The following is a 17,115-nucleotide window of genomic DNA, read 5'->3' as shown; positions in this document are numbered from 1 at the left end:
TATTACCATTTTCGGACCATATAAGCGCCATTTGCCGGGATAACCCCCATAGGTAAACACAAGCAGCGTACCTGGTTTTCCGTTGGCGGACCAAAGAACTAATGTGGATAAGCATCACCCAAGCAATATCTTCGAACATGTACTTTCATGCTTGAATCAACTGTCCTACTAGTTTAGTCGTGGATAAGCGCCACAAAGCCCTGCATCATGAACATATATATGAGTCCGCAAAAACTCCAATCAATCACTTCTACACTCCCAAACACAATAATTTCCTAAAGCACACCCACACAACACCAACAAAAAATGGCCCCCTCCGCCGTCCCCGAGAACACGACCGCCGTCGTCCCGGATTCTATCCAGAATCCCGCCGTGGCTCGGACCGGCGACCTCTTCTCTCTCGGAAACCGCACAGTCGTGATCACTGGCGGCGGTCGCGGACTCGGAATCGTCCTTGCAGCAGCCGTCATCGAAGCCGGCGGTGATGTCGCGTGTTTGGATCTCCTGCCCACCCCCAGCGAAGAGGAATGGGCTACCGTGCAGAAGCTGGCTTCTGCCCGTGGTCTCCAGGCAACATACACCCAGTGTGACATTACCAACGAGGAGGTGACAAAGGACGTCCTTGAGAAGATCGCCACCGAGGGACTGAAGCGCAACATGCCTTTGCGGGGAGCCATCACCTGTGCCGGTATTCAGCAGATGGTGCCTGCTCTGGACTACCCGATTGACGGATGGAGGAAGATGTTGGATGTCAAGTAAGTCTAGACACGTTTAGATAGTTACAGAGGAAGTAAGTAGATACGGATAACTAATTCCCACACAGCGTCATCGGAACATTCATCCCCGCCAAACACTGCGCCCGTATCTTCAAGGAGCAAAACACCCCCGGAAGTATCGTCATGATCGCCTCGATGTCCGGACAGATCGCCAACCGCGGTCTCACATGCACAGCCTACAACTCGTCCAAGGCAGCCGTCCACCAGATGTGTCGCTCTGTTGCCCAGGAATGGGGTCAATATGGTATTCGCGTTAACACGTTGTCCGCTGGTGTAAGTTTCTAGTTCCTGACCCGGGCTTCATTCTTTGCTCGCAATACTAACCGGGATGACCCAGTACATCCGCACAGCTATGACCGATGCGCTGCTGAAGGAGAAGCCTGAGGTTGAGGAGACTTGGATGCGTGGTGCCCTTTTGGGCCGCTTGGGAGTTCCCGAAGACTTTAAGGCGCCGACAGTTTACATGCTCGCTGATGGTAGCGGCTGGATGACTGGAACGGATTTGAGGGTTGATGGTGGTCACTGTGCTTCTGCTTAATGATTGAATGAGGTTCTTGTGAAGATGGCATGGTTCGGCGTTTCTTTAGATGGGTTATACTATACATTACTAGAATAGATATTCATTAGATGAAATCATATACAGTTAACTTCAATTTTGGCTCATTTATGCAGTAATCATCCTTCGTTTTTATTGGAAATCAATGATTTCAGTTTTCTCTTGCTAAAAAGCAGCCATTAGCTTCAATAATATGCGATGCATATCTTGACTGGTGGTGACTTGCTTGGCCTGGTGTAGATGTCTGCGTTTCATTTTTAATTGGACTTATAGATGTAGACGGTGCAGTGTAACTTTTGCAGGATGATATCATGAAGTGACATTTCTACGTTAAATCTTGAACGCTATACATAAAGTTTGTCTCGTTCTATTGGCTTGCAACCTCCAGCTTCCATGACCCTCCAGAAACGCCTGTTGCAGTGCCCTTCACTAGAGGAATACGCTCGCAATCCGCCGAGACCAATGTTCCCTCGGTACCCGCCAGGTCTACATCGCCTGTCGTACCTTGCGGGGTAGTGAAGCTCAACTCCTGATAACCTCCCCTTTTGGGCCTTTTAAAAGTCGTCGAAAAGAGTCCCAAACCGGTCGTGTATCCCGCATCCATACTAGTCAAATCACCCGGCTGCGGGGCGAACCTCCACGTAGCACCAGCAGGACCGGTGAGATGCAGTCCGGCCGCGAAGAAACTGAGTGCTGCCGTAGGACCAGTTGACCAACCATGAGCATGCGAGACACGAGGGTCATTGGTATACGGAGCATAGTGGAGAGTGCCATCGGTGGAATAGCCCTCAATGAAAGTCGAGTTCGTCATACGGGGATCATCAAGCATAAAGCCCCATTGAAGACGGATAAAGTCCAGTGCTTTCTGAGGTTGGTTTGCGAGAAAGTGGGCTTGTAATTCGAAGCCACCAATGAAAGGGGACACGGCATCTGCGGCCTCGGGTGCTGGTGCACCGTATTTGCCCCAGCGAGAGCTCAGGGCGGAGGAGATGGTGCTGCTTTGGTTGGTGGAGAGGGTGAGGTTGGCCTTGATGGCCCATGCGTTGCCGTCTTGTGGGTGGAGAGTCGTCGTTTCGTTGTCTTTATATAGACCGTTGCTGGCATCCCAGAGTTTCCTGTTGGCGGCAGATTTGATACCGCTGGCTATTCTGGTCCAGTTGGCATTGTTTTGGTTGTTGATTGCTTGGGAGAGTTCCTGGGCTTCGTTGAGGACGAAATAGAGAATAGCGTTTGCTTCAATGTTCTGCTTGGGTTAGAGGAGAAATACCACGAAGAGGACAGAGTACTTACGTGGCCTCCCATACCGAATCGCAACCAGTCAGAGCTCGCAGTAATATTGGCAAGTCCGGTGTCATCCACACTGGATAGCGCCCATTGCAGACCCTTCTGGTATTGACCCCAATACTTAGAAAGCCAATCCCGGTCGCCCGAGTGTCGGTAATAGTATGATACGCCAATGAGACTGTGGAGATGGTAGGTGAAGCTCACAGTATCGCGGAACGGCTTGCTAGCGTAGGGTAGACGGCCGTCCGACTTTTGTTGAGAGAGCAGAGTCTCCAGGGCTGTGCGCACACTGTAGAGGTCTGCTGTGCTTACGGAGACACTTTCCAGTGCAATTGACATGTCGCCAGGCCAGATCAGACGGTCCCGTTTCGCACCGTCTGTAAGTGTGCTGCTGCCGTTTGAGATAGTGTAGTTGCTGTACCAAGGGTCGGTTTCCGGAAGAGTGATGTTACTATTCGAGTTAATGATGCCTAAGAAGGGCAATGCATTCCCTGTACTTGGATCGATCGTACAGATCTGGTTAGTGTATGCACCCGCGTACCAGACACGGTTGAGCAGCTCGTCGTTACTGTGGAAGTAGCCCGTGTATGCGCGGAGGTCCTGAGATGGAGCGGCGGTGTAGTTGATCTGGACATTGCGGACAGATACCGTGGCAGTTGTGTTGGTGACGAGGGTCATGTACCGGAATGCGCCGCGATTGTGTTTCTTATCCGCCGTGTATATACCGGGTCCTCGGCCAACAGGGAACCATAGTGGTGAATCGAGGCCTGAATCAGCGGTAGCATCGCAAGCCTGACTGCTGATCCACAAGCTGGACTCTGTGAAAGTCACGCCAATGAAGGCATTGCGTGTGGATGAGGACTCAATGTCCAGAGACACAATGCCGGCTATGTTACGGCCAAAGTCGAACGTCACAGAGGCTGGTCCATCGAACGTAGCATTTCCACTGCTAAATTGCGTCAGGGAGGAGGGATTTGTAACGGAGCCATTGACTTCAAGAACTTCAAGGGGAACAAGATTGCGTGATGCGGGGGCGAGAATGTATTCGTCGTAAGGCACGCCATAACAGGCCACAGCTAGGAGAGCTGGGCTCAGAAGCCACGCGGACCACGGAAGATGCATTGTGTCTGAAGGTGTGGAGAGACGAAGTTTGAATCTTGGCCATTGTGCCTACCGGCTCTGGGCAAAGTTTTAAATACTTCGTCACCGGAAACAGTCTCCTCCAAGGTGTCATGCCGTGGCAGCTGAATGCATTTCGGGGGAATGCTGGCCCGAGGGGAAGTATGATCGCAATTTCTTAATGCAAACGCTATCCCAAGAAAAGACAAAAATCCCAGAAACTGTACCGGGGGATCATCAGACCGAGTGTTGAGAAATGGCTTGTTTCCCCAGATAATGACGTTGTGTGGGGAATCCCTCGATTGATGTGGGGTTGCCGATGTTCTCCCGACCAAGCTTTGATTTGATGGCCTCGTCCAACCATTATGCATGTCGGTAGTTGAATGCTCTTTTATCCCGAAATCAAACACATATCCTACCGGTCCGAGCTCATCTCAACAGCTCAACACAGAATCCGTCCTTATATGTCTGGAATACTAACTCGCCCGCTTGCCGATATTGAAACATCCTTTACCCACATACCTCGAAGTGGTAAGTAGGGAAGCATTCAGTTCGGCCACTTTCTCAGCAGTCTCGGATACCTTCGAAGTGTTATCAGCTCCCCTTCAATAGGTGGTTTCTGGGCTTGTAAAACAAGGTGTGTCTAGTGTAGTTCGTGATACAGTTTAACTGATTGATGGATCATCCGGTTTTGTTATTAGAACAGACCTGGACTCCAGTGGTTCACAATAGTTTTGCGGACCTGAACCATATGAACAAGACAGTCATTAATTTTGAACTATGAAGCTTGTGTGTCATGTGATTGGCAGGACATAATGTAGTGAATTTAAGTAAAGATTGAACCCTAGTCGCTGTCATCACCGAGGCACATGACGGGTATGTTATGAACATAAACGAACAGATCTGCATATCCTATTAGGTGAGGGTGATTTTACCTACCATGCAACACGTTCGCCAATGGTTGGAGGTGTATTTGAAGTGTCTGAATATTAACGCAGGCACCTGCAAGTTTCCAAGTTTAGTCTCGACGGTCCGTCTTTTGGAAAAGAACTTAGCATATCCTCTTCGTCTTTGTCCATCCATTCTACATATTTCACCGTCTCTATCAGGCCTTTGGACAAGCCTTGATTCAGCGGCTGTCCATCGTGGACTAAAGGTTTAATCTCTGCACTGCTGAAGGTCTCGAAAAGCCCCTTTTGTCGTATCTTGATAGTACTAGGTGGAGGACAGGAGGTTGAAGAAATAGTGGATCTACCGTGCCGGCACTGTGTTTTACAGCATGTCAAAATATCTTTCTGTGTTTAAAGATTGTACTATGCAGGATGCACGCTCTTAAAATGGCTGGATGAGTATCATAATACCACAGTAAATTTATAAAAGTCTACGCTACTATGGTTCAGTAATAGTATATATCAGAGGCAGAACCAGAAAAGTCAAACACTAAGCTTATTCACATTGTGGTTCCCTCATTTGGTTTTAGTTTTCTGTGCTTCCACTGTAGTCAAAGTAAGTATACATTTTACACCTTATCTTCAACCCTAGGACCCCCCGCTAGCAGTAACTACAGCTACATATATCGTTTCTACCGGTTATATGTGTACTGAATTAGTATGTACAAGCTGTGGACCGAACCTTCACTTACCTCCGTGCGCCATTCCAGCATCACAGGTGAGTGCAGTTGCTTCTAAACTCTCCTTTGACATTCAAAGATGACGAATTCAGGACGGTCGTGCGTATTATGATAGTCCGTAGGGGCATTATCAATTGACAGACCTAGTAACTCAAATATAAGACATTGAGAACTTCTGTGTGGGCCCTCGGGAGTAAATAAATCAGTAGTTCAAGAGATATTGCGAAGCTAAACTTCGCTCGGTAAGTCAGTCCCTCAATAATTGTAAGCTGCGGAGCTCTTGAGATATGCGCGGGCTGTCCACAGTCACGAATTTCCACGGCAACGGGCAATTACTTTAGTCTTACATTAGCATATCTCACAGAAGGAACAAATTCAGTCGTACTGTGTACAGTATCATATGCTAGCCACAAGGAGGGAATGCCTCACCTTAACTTATGGTGTATTCCATGGCGGCCATCCTTGTATCGCCTAGGCTGACCAGCTGGTAAGGGGGTGGTATCTGGATAACACGACTTGTGTATATAGTAGCATGTAGTCGGGATCGAAAGTTAAGTTCTCCATGGGGATTTACCAATAATGGCTAGGGAGAAAGGTCGCACTAGAATGTCTACCAGATACCCTATCTCTTGGCGCCCATGGATGCGCCGTTTTTGAAAAATGACAGAGGATTTTAATGATTGTAGCCAGATATAGCCGGTAAATACACTCTGTTTCGGCATAGAAATTGGGAACAAGTAGTATTGTAAAGAAAAGGGGCATTGATTCAGATTTAGTTCGAGTGGATCATCTATAACAGCGCTCGGTTCTTACTCTCTCTGTAGCAGCAAGAATGATGTTATTTGAGCCAGTCCCGGCCGATGCGTAAAGTTTACAAGACCGATTGATTCTCGTTGATACCAGATATTGGACAAGAAACGGACTTTGTGTACCCGTATACATATCCATGCACCGTTAGACCCACAGCTAGTAGGCTGTGATCATGATGATCACAACCCATTTCTGACCAAAGGCATGCGTAATGTTGTTCCTTTCCTTAGGGAGTATGGCACTCCTAAGGAAGGTATAAGTCGCATGATCCTTTTAAAGTATATGCATTTTGAGTATGAAACCCAGCTATGCTGTTCTCACAACCGTTATGACTAGATATGTGTAGGGCAAGAGTTCCAGGCTACGTTCGTCTTGCTTCCCGAGTAACTGAAGTATAAGCATTTTCAGGGCCGACTGATGTTTGTTGTTACTGACGGTTTCTTCTCTGATACTTCTGCTATTTTACAAAAGCGTCCCCTATGACGCAAAGGAGAAAAATGTCTCACGCCATAGACTTGAATAAGGTTGTACTTCGAACTCGGTGCACAGACCACGGCGGAGGAGGAGGAGAGGTAATTATAGTAGGACTACGTACTAGTAGAGTGTCGGTTTTCTCCGTTTCGCCGCAAGCGAACCGTACGATACACGAGGGTCAACGAGATGCCGCCGATCTTTAAATCTTTCGGCATAGTTGAGATCTGGGGTACGGATCGGTTCCCTTTCACCTGAGACATTTAGAGTAAGTTTATGAATATAAATAGTAATACGGCCTGTTCAGGGGAAATCGAACTACTATGACTGCCAGTGTGTACTACCGATGAACATGTTTGAATAGACTACGGATTGATTCTTCCAAGGTACATACATAAAGTTGCAGGTGGTTGTCAACCCTGAAGGGCCGGACCCTTGCCGCCAGACGGGACACGTCGACACCTACTCTATTATACTCCGAGTAGTTATCACTAGTCGCAAGTCTCTAGGAAGAACCGTTGCCCGATGTTCTCTCTTCTTGAACCGTGGGTTCACCGATTGCCTAAAAGAAAGCAAGATTAGTCGTCAACTGGTAGCTGAAGAGGAAGAGGAATATTAACAGTGGTCAATTAAGAAGAATAGACTTTTTCTTCAAAAGTGGTGAGAGTTTCGTAACGCGAATACTAAATAAAAATGTCTTGGATGAAGGACCAATCAATTTAAATTCGCCGAGGTTCAAAGTGGACCGTAGAAAAAAACGACGGACGGAGAAGTTTCCCCCCAAGGGCTTCTGGAGCGCGTGCGGAGACGGTCCAGTGACTGCTGTCCAGTGACTGTTTGTCCAGTGACTCCAGTCCCCTTCAATTTCTTCCCCGCGATTCCTTCATCCGCAGCTTCGTCCGACTTTTGGCCCCTGTTCTTGCTGGGGTCATGTTTTGGTTTTTTTACTTTTTACTTTAAATTTTTATTTGGATGTACTTTTACAATAATTTTTTTTTTTAATATATATGAATATCTTTTTATTTTTTCCAATTCTAGTCTCCAGATCCATGCTATACTTATATACCTGACCTCTCTTTTGTTTTCCTTCTTCTTGTCCGGCACCAGTCCCGGCCGTTTCTTGTACCGTTTTCCTTTGCCCCAGGTCTTGGCTCATGCTAACTCCTCACTCAGAAGAATCTCCTCTTCTCTTTCAATCCACCGATCACCACCAATGTCTACCTGACATGGACCCAGCCCAGTCGGGGGATGCGCCGCAAGGCAATACACAAGAAACAACTGATGATCTGCAAAATAGTAGCGCCAAGCGGAAATGGAGACGCAACCGCATCGCCTGCGACGCCTGCCACGCACGGCGCGTGCGTTGCGACCGGGCTTTTCCCTGTTCGCGCTGCCTCCGCAGTGATATTCATTGTGAATTCACCCGTGAACGTCGGAAACGAGGTCGTATTGCGCGATCGAAGCAGGCCAACACAAATGGCGGGGGGACTGAAAAGTTATCCGCTGCGCTTTCGAATGGACGTGTCCCCGCACCCTCAACGGCGGATGCGGCTGCAACACCGGCACCGAATGGCTCTCCATCATCCAGTTTTCCGCACCGGTCACCGGGGACGAACGAGATGACGGCCTCCGCGCCGAGTGTCGATGAGCGACGTTCGCAAGCGGAGCTACCAATGCCCCCACGAAAGCTGGCACCAGGGGGCAATGTGACGGAAGAATGGTTGGCAGCAGCACATGTGTCTCCGGGCTCATACGATTTCTTGGGCGGAGGGTTGGGGGAGGGACCTTTCCCCCGAATGTTTGATGTATGGAGCGGGGTGGATTTGTCCAACAATAGCGGTCCCACGCCGCAAGGAGCGAAAGTGTCGGGAGTGGGCCAAACGCCGGGAGTTCCTCCGGCCTCACTGAAATATCCGGTCTTGCAGCCGTTGATGCCGTTTTTGGATGCGAACCTGCCCCGGAGGCTGGTTTTTGATTTGCTCGAGCTGTATTTTACCAGTGCTTTTTCGACCCATATGCATCCGGTGTGCCATCATATCCATTCCTATATCTTGCGCAAAGCCTCTTTCCTCAGTCGCGATGCGCCTCGCCCCAGCACGCCGGCACTGTTAGCTAGTATGTTATGGGTGGCGGCGCTGGATGACCGGGCTTTTGCCTTGTCGATTTCGCCGCAGCAGCGGAAGAACATCTGCCAGTTTCTTTGCGCACTCACGATCCGTTTACTGAGACCCTTGATCCATGTGTCCTTCAAAGACCAGGGTGCATCGCTGAGTGAGCCGGTGGGTCAGGAATTGCCCCCGACCACGGTCCATCATCCGTTTGAAGGGGGCGGCGATGATCGGGGCCTGGTGGGACCGGCGGGATCGCTGGATGATGTGATCACCTATATCCATGTAGCGTCCATCATCTCATCAAGTGAGCAGAAAGCGGCTAGCATGCGATGGTGGCATGCGGCGTTTACCCTGGCGCGTGAACTCAAGCTAAATCAGGAGATCGAGGTGTTACCGAACGTGGATACTCAGACGGAAGGGTCGAGCCCATCGTTCGATTATGCGTTACCGGGTTGGAATGGTGTGGACACCAGACCCTTTTTTGACTACTCGAATCCAACCCGACCGAGCCTAAATTGTGTTTGTGACCGCCATGACATGCAGAACACGATCACTGAAGAGCACCGCGAGGAGCGTCGTCGGGCGTGGTGGTTATTGTATATCATGGATCGTCATCTGGCGTTGTGCTACAACCGGCCATTGGCATTACTGGACGCGGAAAGCGAAGATCTACTTTTGCCTTTGGACGAAGGATCCTGGCAGTTGGGGAATATCCATAGTAATAGTCCTCGACCCGATGGGCCACAGTGTTTACTGTCTGGCGACAAAAATAAACGTCGCGTTTTCCCGAATTTCATCTGCCACGACCACTCGATTTTCGGCTTTTTTCTGCCACTTATGACCATTACTGGAGAGCTGATTGACTTAAATCAGTCTCGCAATCATCCGATGCTCGGAGTGCGACTGAGCGGGAAGGATGCGTGGGATGTCCATGTCAATGAAGTCTTGCGACAGCTGGAGATGTACAAAGCCAGCCTGACGGCTTTTGCCGCCACTGCCTCGGATCCCGAGGCCCCACTTTCGTATGCATATCCGCCGCCCAAGCCGGATAATGGAGTTGATCCCGCCCTTACCCAAGCATATTCCTGGCATACCCAAACGGTGATCTCCTATGCGTCGTACCTGGTGCACGTTCTGCATATTCTCCTCGTGGGCAAATGGGACCCGGTCTCTTTGATCGAAGACAAAGATTTCTGGACATCCTCCCCTGCATTTGCCTCTACAATTTCCCATGCGTTAGACGCCGCCGACTCGGTGGACCAGATCCTCCGGTTCGATCCTGATATTAGCTTTATGCCGTATTTCTTCGGCATCCAATTATTGCAAGGCAGCTTTTTGCTGCTCCTGATCGTCGAACGTCTGCAGAAGGAAGCGGGCGAAGGTATCCTGAACGCATGTGAGGTGATGATCCGTGCGACTGAATCATGCGTCGTGACGCTCAACACCGAGTATCAGCGCAACTTCCGGCAAGTGATGCGCAGTGCCGTTGCTCAGGCGCGCGGGCGCCCTGTCAATCATAGCGAAATCCGGCACCGGCGGAAGGCCGTGTTAGCCCTCTACCGGTGGACACGAAAGGGAACCGGACTAGCCTTGTAAATTAGGGCTTGCGTGCATGCCAATGTCGATAGGGTTCTCGGCTCTGTGACCGGGCCTATCAGTGTGCAGGATCTGACCCAGCTCCTACTGCAGGAAGGGGTGCTAGTGGACCTAGTTGGGATAATATAGTAGACATGCAGCTCGGTCTGTCGTCATACCGCGTATGCGGCGGGTGTTCAGCTATGGTGTTCAAGCTAGACACGTTCTACAGAACTCCGTGCTATGCTGGGGATGTATATATTGATTATGATGTTGCGTATATTGACGTCTGTATATGTATGTGTAGTATGATTGATATAATGAAGTCTATACCGAGAGTATCTTTGTCCACCTTCATTCATTCATCTGAGAATAGACCGTAAGAAGCGAAGCAGTGTACACTCGATATCCCCATGTCTCACCGGCTCTTCAGGAGGGACAACTTTAAAGAACGACAACTCTTAGAAGCGACAACTCTTCACAAGCGGATAATCACCAACTCTTCAGATTCGGTTAATATCGCTCAGTACCAACGGTTCCCCAACCCCAGAACCCAGCCCGAGACCCCAGCTCCACGTGCTCGGTTAAATACCATAGGTAAATACCGTAGGTAAAAGAAAGTAAAATAGGTAAAATTAAAATCAGCAAGATCAGAATCTATATCTCCACCAGTAGATCTCTCTCGAAAGATCGAATTAAGGAACCGACCGTTAGAAGTAGCGATCTTCATTAGTTGTTGCAATGACCGTCAGGCACCAAGTCTGTGGCCGACCAGTTGGATCTGTTTCCTCGTTGGGGAAATATCATCTGATGTATGTGCGTCACTCGGTCCTACCTGATGATGTGGGTTAAAGGCGGCGTCGGCACAGGAGGCGATTGATGTGTGGTGCTGATTATCACAAGCTAGCTGTGAGGTTATTGTTTCCATTTCTCCGATGTTTAGCCATTGTTGATTATCTACTTCGTATTCTATTGTCAGTGGTCAGGTAGAGGTCAGATGTAGGATTTGTATTATGTACTTGTACTTGTACAATGTGTATAGAGTAATTATCTGAATGCTATCACTAAAGCCCTAATCTCTAAGAGTCAAATAGTCCGATACAAGATAAAATAACATAAAGCAAGGTATGACAATAATAACCCCCGCTTCACTCCCAAGCCCTATACATCATGCAATACACCACACCCCTCCAGCCCCCCAAGTACTAAATCCTAAATACCAGAGAAGGAAGGAAGTAAAGTAGAAAGTAAAGGAAAGGAAAGTAAACACACTACCCCAGACTCCGCTCCGCAACTCCAGTCCGCAATCCCAGCACGGGCCGACATCAAACGTTCCAAAACTCGGCTTCGGTTAAAACGACCTAAACCTCCAAATAACCGACCAGGAACACCGCCCTCGAAATGAAAAATCCGGGGAAAGAGAGCCAAAAACCCAAACTCCAAACTCAAAATATCGGTTAAATTTGCAAGCTTCCCGGGGAATTTAGTCACGGTTTCAGAACTATTTTACCATTCATTACCAGGAAGCTAGATTCAGAGTAGTGACATAACCATGTGGCCAGCTGATCGGCATGGGGTTTTTTTTTTCTGGTCCCTTTTCTTTCCTCTTTTGTTCTTTGGTAACCTTTGAAATTAAACGGGCTGGATATGGGGTTGTATTTTGCCGATGGGTCTATACGTTGTAGGTAACTATTTACTAATTTCGGAGAATGGGATGATGGGTCTGGGTCTGAGCTTGGGGATGAGTTGGTATAAGTGTGTTATTCCCCCCGGACTGGGGGTTGATTTGATTTCTTGAATTGATGGTTGTATACCTATATATTTTTTATCTATATTATATCTTCAGCTAGATCTGTGGAGTTGTTGAAGCTGTTGCTATCGCATCGCATACCAACTCATCTACCTACCTACATATTTTCTACAGACCTATCTACGATGAATCGATAATTCTATTGAATGAGCTCATTCACTCACTGATTCTACTCCCTCATTTCCTCTATACACTCAAATCGACCTCGAATACATCCTCACAAAGCTACCCACCGAAAACCACACACGAAGCTATACCCAGGCGAAGACTACTCACAAAGCTATATACCCTAAACCCCACGAGAACGCAAACAAAATGACAACCACCCACGACCACACCAACCTCTTCACCACCCTCCCTCCATATCCAAACGAAATCCCTTTCACGGATTTCGACCTCGACCTCGACCTCTCCCTCAATGACGTATTCGCACCGGGGATGCTCGAGTCCCAAGCGCAGCAGCAGCACTGGGAACTGAACCCGGACCACCTCGACATGCCGGGAAAATGTTCGAGTTCGGGTGTTTTCCCCGTGCCGAATGACTTTGGGTTTAATTATCCGGTGGATTTGGTGGAGTTGGGAGGGATGGGGTTGGGATTGTTTGAGGGGGAGGGAGGGAAGGGCGTTATTTCCAGGTATGAATTTCTTTTTCCTCTATTTTCTATTTCCTGTTTTATTTCTGGGGTGTTTTTTGGTGGTCTTGGTGATTTGGGGGTATTGGATGGGATTTGGAACTCTTGTTCTAATTCTCATTCTATTCTCTTCATTTAAAAAAAAAAACTAACAAGAACCAAGTCCACCCCAAGACCATACCCAAGACCAAAATACAACTACTACAACAACACTAAACACGCTCCTCCGATCAACCTCCTACCAAGCCACGCAACGAGCCCTTTACATGACCACACCAACCACCCCGACAAGTCCCCACCAAATCTACTCCCCTTCGTCCCCCTCGCCAACCTCACCAACAAGCTCCCACAACCCCGACACAATTTCCAATAGCGATACCGATAGTATCTCCTTCGGACCGCGGACACCCCCTCCTCAGACGCCAATTTACAACTATAATTACAACCCCGAGTCCAACTCTAAAAAACGGAAAGCATCTACCGAAATAGACCTAGACTCGGGGATCCACCACCACACATATAACAATTCCACAATATATTCACAATCAGGTGGCGGGGAGCTCGGCGTTTTGACCGAGGAACAACTGGAGCATTACCACAACCACAACCAACAAATAGCCTTCTACCCGAGTCATTCAAGTGGGAACAACCCGAAACGCCGACGTTCTTCCGTGCAATCACAATTACAACCCCAGTCACGATCTCGATCTCGATCTCAATCTCCAACACAATCTCGGTTCCAAGAACAGGAACAGGAAGAGGAACAAGAACAAGAACAAGAAATATTTACACCCCTAGAAATGCCCGACGGCAGCACACGCTTCACCTCAAACTGGTTACCGGTTGATCCATCCGGCGGATTTACAATCTGTCCTGATCCGCTGGTTGGAGTTATGGGGGAGGCGTTTGTGAGTGTTGGGAGTTGAGGGCCTGAGGGGCCACCGATTGCATATTGGTTTAATCGGGAAATCAAATCAAATCATGCCATACATACATACCTACCTACTACTACTATTACCTCGGGATTTTTATTTTTGATTTAATTTAAATTTACCGTGGTGGTTTTTTGGTATGCACTATCCGCTTACTAGCTACTCCTCCGTACGCTATGCGCTATGTGCGCTACGCTATGTGACGCTGCGGGACGCTATCCTGTGGTGCTTAGGGTGCGGTTGTGGTGTGTTGCGTTGCTCGGACCTGGGCCGAGACAATTGACTCTGGTGTTCTATTTCTATTCCTGTCTCCTATGAGTGGTGATTGTATCGTCTTTGAAAGGATGATCCTATGTCTCCGACTGGAATGGATGGATGTGCTCAGTTCAAGGAAGAGTTGAGAGATCGGTTGTGGTTGCCGACGGCCCCGCCGTCGGTCGGCGATATCTCCGTCGTATTTTCAATTTCTACTCCGTTGAACTCCGTTATGGGGCCGGGCCCGAACTTGACATCATTGGTGTCTTGTATATATTGAATAGCTTGTGCTATAGTCATGGTATAGATCAATATGCTATGAAAATTGACATTGACATGTGTTACTCTCCGAAACACCGTAACCAATTGCCCACCTGCATGCGCCACCTATGATTGCGAACATTCGTCATTCATAAAGACCGTAACTCGGAGCACATTGAAAAACGAGGGGAAAAACAAAATAAAATAAAATATCATGTAAATTCGCTCTTAACCGCCGACGATGTGCACTTATTCGAAAACACCGGAAACTCCAATTTGCGCCCGATATACTGAAATAATTCCGCGATGTATTCCTTCTCGATCATCCCCGGTGAAAATGCGTCGAACGCCGTGCGCAGAACGAACATGATCCGGGACATTAGATACCCCGGGATGTTATTGATGTAATATTTCATGCTGCGGCAGATGTTGCATGCGAATTGGTACCGCTGTTGCGGGCCGAGCACGCTGACGAAGCCGCTATCCGAGGCCGAGACGACTAGTGACAATGCCCAATAGAAACACATCGAGGTCGCCAGGAGAATGTCGGGATAGTACAAGACCTTGGCGACCGTAACAGACATGGTGCTGGTGTTACGACATCGGAAGACAGGGAAGCCGTCGGTAGACTCGGTGTCGTGCACTTCCCATGCCGTGCCCAGGGAATACGTGTCGGCGTATGCAGCTTTCCACATATTGAGACGCGCCTGGAGGTTGGTTGCTTGCTGGCAGATGGAGCTATGCATCCCCGTGAGCTCAAATGGGCATGCAGCGGCTCTGTCTACCATGGCGCCGAATTCATCGATCCGGGAAAGATAACCGGGAATGTCGACGGCAACGTCCAGGAGATGCTGCAGAATATCCTTGACCGGTGCATCGCCCGCCCAGGGAACAGTCAACCAATCCTTGGACGCGAGGAAACTCGGTTTGCGATGAACCAATGCTGCCGTGACCTGAATGACCAATATTAGCCTCTCGCACTTGGAGCACCATCTGCCGTCATACCCAGTATAGCCGAAGATCAACGAACAAAGAGCGTTCAATTCCGTAGCGATGTCGATAAGCTGACCGTGTCCGTAGAAGCTCTAAGCCGCCCAGCTGGTGTCTGAAAATAGAATCTTTTGACGTTTGCTTGAAGGCCTGGGAAAGAACATCAGTAAAATGGAACCCAACACAAGGGTCGGAACTTACCTCCGTGATAGTCGACAACAACACAACGACGAGGACCTCAGTCGACTTGTTCCCCTCTGCGTCATAGAGCGCAGCTTGGAGTTGTCGGAGCGTTCGGATGTATTTGGCGTGCCCCGCTAACTCGACTGACCGGTTACCGTCGCGCCGACCGGCAAAGGTAAGCGCTGTCGCCTCAAAGGCGTTGCACAGCATGGGTGAAATCATGCGCATCTCCGATGCTTCCCGTAAGGCGATGGTGCCGCCGTATTTCCGGTGGTCGTCGGGACTGAAATTACGTATCAGTCGGTCGACAAACAATTCCATCACGGTGGAGGCGAGGGTCGGGTCGTTTAAGATCGCTTTTTGGCGCGATAGTGACGTAGGGGAAGCTTTATATAGAAAGAAGTAGGATTAATACTGATGGAACGACATAGAGAGACCGATCAAGGTGAAGCCGTGGCGGTCGAGAATTACGGTTATGATTCGGAATCATGGGTACATACATTCTCTCTGCGACCCAGTACAATCCCCTGTACTCACCCCTGAAGGGTCGGGAGAATATCGTGTGTCGTGCCGCACTTGTCCCGGATGCGCTGCCTGGTCATCTTGTCTTTCACCATCGTCGCTGTCATTGGGTTTAATTTGATATAAAGAGCTACTGCCAGTGTCTTCAGCTTTTACGGGGGGTAAGTTGGCCAATTGACGGGCCTCTGCGAGCTGCTGCTTGAGGCTCTCGCATGTTTGCATGAGGTTCTCGATCAAGGCGGATTGTTCGATATAGTGTCGGTCCTTTTTGCTGGTGCCATATTCACACTCCGAGGGCGTTCCCCGAAGGCAGCAAGCACCGCATGGTTTCACCCGGTCGCACTACAGAATCAGTTAGATCTTATTAGCTGAAACGTCAAAGTAGTCAGTGTCAGCCCAATAGGGACGCTGCGCTTTTAATCACAACGGCTGTAACGGCCACCCAGCGAGAGCCACCAACCCGTACAGGAGTGGAAATTACCTTGACTTTGCGTTTGTGGCAGTTTAAGCATGAATAAGTGGGGCGGATCTTCTTGCGCGCCCCCAGTTTAGCTGTCAGGGTCGGGTTGGGTTGATCATTTCTCTGCTGGTCGCCATATTCGCTGCCCATGGTATTGAGAATTTGCTATGATTCGAAAGGCTTTGTTCGGTGGAAAGAAGCTCCCTTCAAATGAACCGAGCTGCTGTCCAAGTAATTATGGGGTGGAAAGCAGCGGAAAGGTTATTTTGGGCCGGTTAGTAAGAGATGGGGACGTAAACTCGACCTTAGGTCGCACGCTAGTTGGGCTCCTTCATGCAGTCACTTGTGGATCTGGGAGTTATTGGGGAATCAAAGACATTAAATGACGACTAAACCTAACAGGCCAAAACAAGGTCCAAGTCAAAAATCCTTCGCTCCTGTTGCTTGAAGCGATCGTGCATCCATGGTACACCGAAAGCCTATCCTATGTATGTTGTGTGTTCAGTGTCTCCAACTGGTGCGAAGAATTTCACTGAATCCCAACCAAGTTCTCCAGACCATGGGGCACCGCTTCCTCAAGCAATGGTTCGTTGCAGGGATGGCGGACGCGGTGGATCGATCGTCGGTGGACTCCAAAATGGATGCGCTTCCGGCGCTGGTGACATGTCACCACAGGAAAGATCAAAGAAAAAAAAAATAAAATAATGGACTCGTATCTGGACGTTGATCATTGGTGCA

General features: G+C 48.9%; 6 protein-coding genes across 6 annotated transcripts; 3 read left to right on the top strand and 3 right to left on the bottom strand.

Moving 5' to 3' along the window:
- The first annotated feature begins 278 nt into the window (after positions 1-278).
- On the top strand, positions 279-1,320 carry BDV38DRAFT_295196 (uncharacterized protein). The gene is made up of 3 exons (XM_032062661.1): positions 279-755; positions 824-1,049; positions 1,114-1,320. Exons 1-3 carry the CDS (start codon positions 307-309, stop codon positions 1,312-1,314), a joined length of 876 nt encoding a protein of 291 aa, XP_031910812.1. The 5' UTR covers positions 279-306; the 3' UTR covers positions 1,315-1,320.
- A 379-nt stretch (positions 1,321-1,699) lies between these two features.
- BDV38DRAFT_295193 (putative alpha-L-rhamnosidase A) lies at positions 1,700-3,738 on the bottom strand (the record flags this gene model as incomplete). The annotated part of the gene is made up of 2 exons (XM_032062660.1): positions 1,700-2,575; positions 2,623-3,738. 2 exons carry the CDS (start codon positions 3,736-3,738, stop codon positions 1,700-1,702), a joined length of 1,992 nt encoding a protein of 663 aa, XP_031910811.1.
- Positions 3,739-7,965: 4,227 nt separating this feature from the next.
- Positions 7,966-10,711, top strand: BDV38DRAFT_254127 (transcription factor domain-containing protein). The gene has a single exon (XM_032055297.1). The coding sequence runs from the start codon at positions 8,266-8,268 to the stop codon at positions 10,351-10,353; it is 2,088 nt and encodes a 695-aa protein (XP_031910810.1). The 5' UTR covers positions 7,966-8,265; the 3' UTR covers positions 10,354-10,711.
- Positions 10,712-12,457: 1,746 nt separating this feature from the next.
- Positions 12,458-13,700, top strand: BDV38DRAFT_285522 (uncharacterized protein; the record flags this gene model as incomplete). Its single annotated transcript, XM_032060502.1, has 2 exons — positions 12,458-12,777; positions 12,938-13,700. The coding sequence occupies 2 exons, from the start codon at positions 12,458-12,460 to the stop codon at positions 13,698-13,700; spliced, it is 1,083 nt and encodes a 360-aa protein (XP_031910809.1).
- A 625-nt stretch (positions 13,701-14,325) lies between these two features.
- Positions 14,326-15,798, bottom strand: BDV38DRAFT_154478 (uncharacterized protein). The gene is made up of 3 exons (XM_032051684.1): positions 15,414-15,798; positions 15,228-15,362; positions 14,326-15,175 (listed from the first exon to the last, which is right to left on the bottom strand). The coding sequence occupies exons 1-3, from the start codon at positions 15,714-15,716 to the stop codon at positions 14,435-14,437; spliced, it is 1,179 nt and encodes a 392-aa protein (XP_031910808.1). The 5' UTR covers positions 15,717-15,798; the 3' UTR covers positions 14,326-14,434.
- On the bottom strand, positions 15,799-16,683 carry BDV38DRAFT_154477 (Zn(II)2Cys6 transcription factor domain-containing protein). The gene is made up of 2 exons (XM_032051683.1): positions 16,399-16,683; positions 15,799-16,259 (listed from the first exon to the last, which is right to left on the bottom strand). Exons 1-2 carry the CDS (start codon positions 16,525-16,527, stop codon positions 15,882-15,884), a joined length of 507 nt encoding a protein of 168 aa, XP_031910807.1. The 5' UTR covers positions 16,528-16,683; the 3' UTR covers positions 15,799-15,881.
- Between the last annotated feature and the right edge of the window lie 432 nt (positions 16,684-17,115).

Source organism: Aspergillus pseudotamarii (genome assembly GCF_009193445.1).
Source record: "Aspergillus pseudotamarii strain CBS 117625 unplaced genomic scaffold BDV38scaffold_50, whole genome shotgun sequence".
In the NCBI taxonomy this organism is placed as follows: Eukaryota; Fungi; Ascomycota; class Eurotiomycetes; order Eurotiales; family Aspergillaceae; genus Aspergillus; species Aspergillus pseudotamarii.
This window is presented reverse-complemented; position numbering and strand designations above follow the sequence as displayed.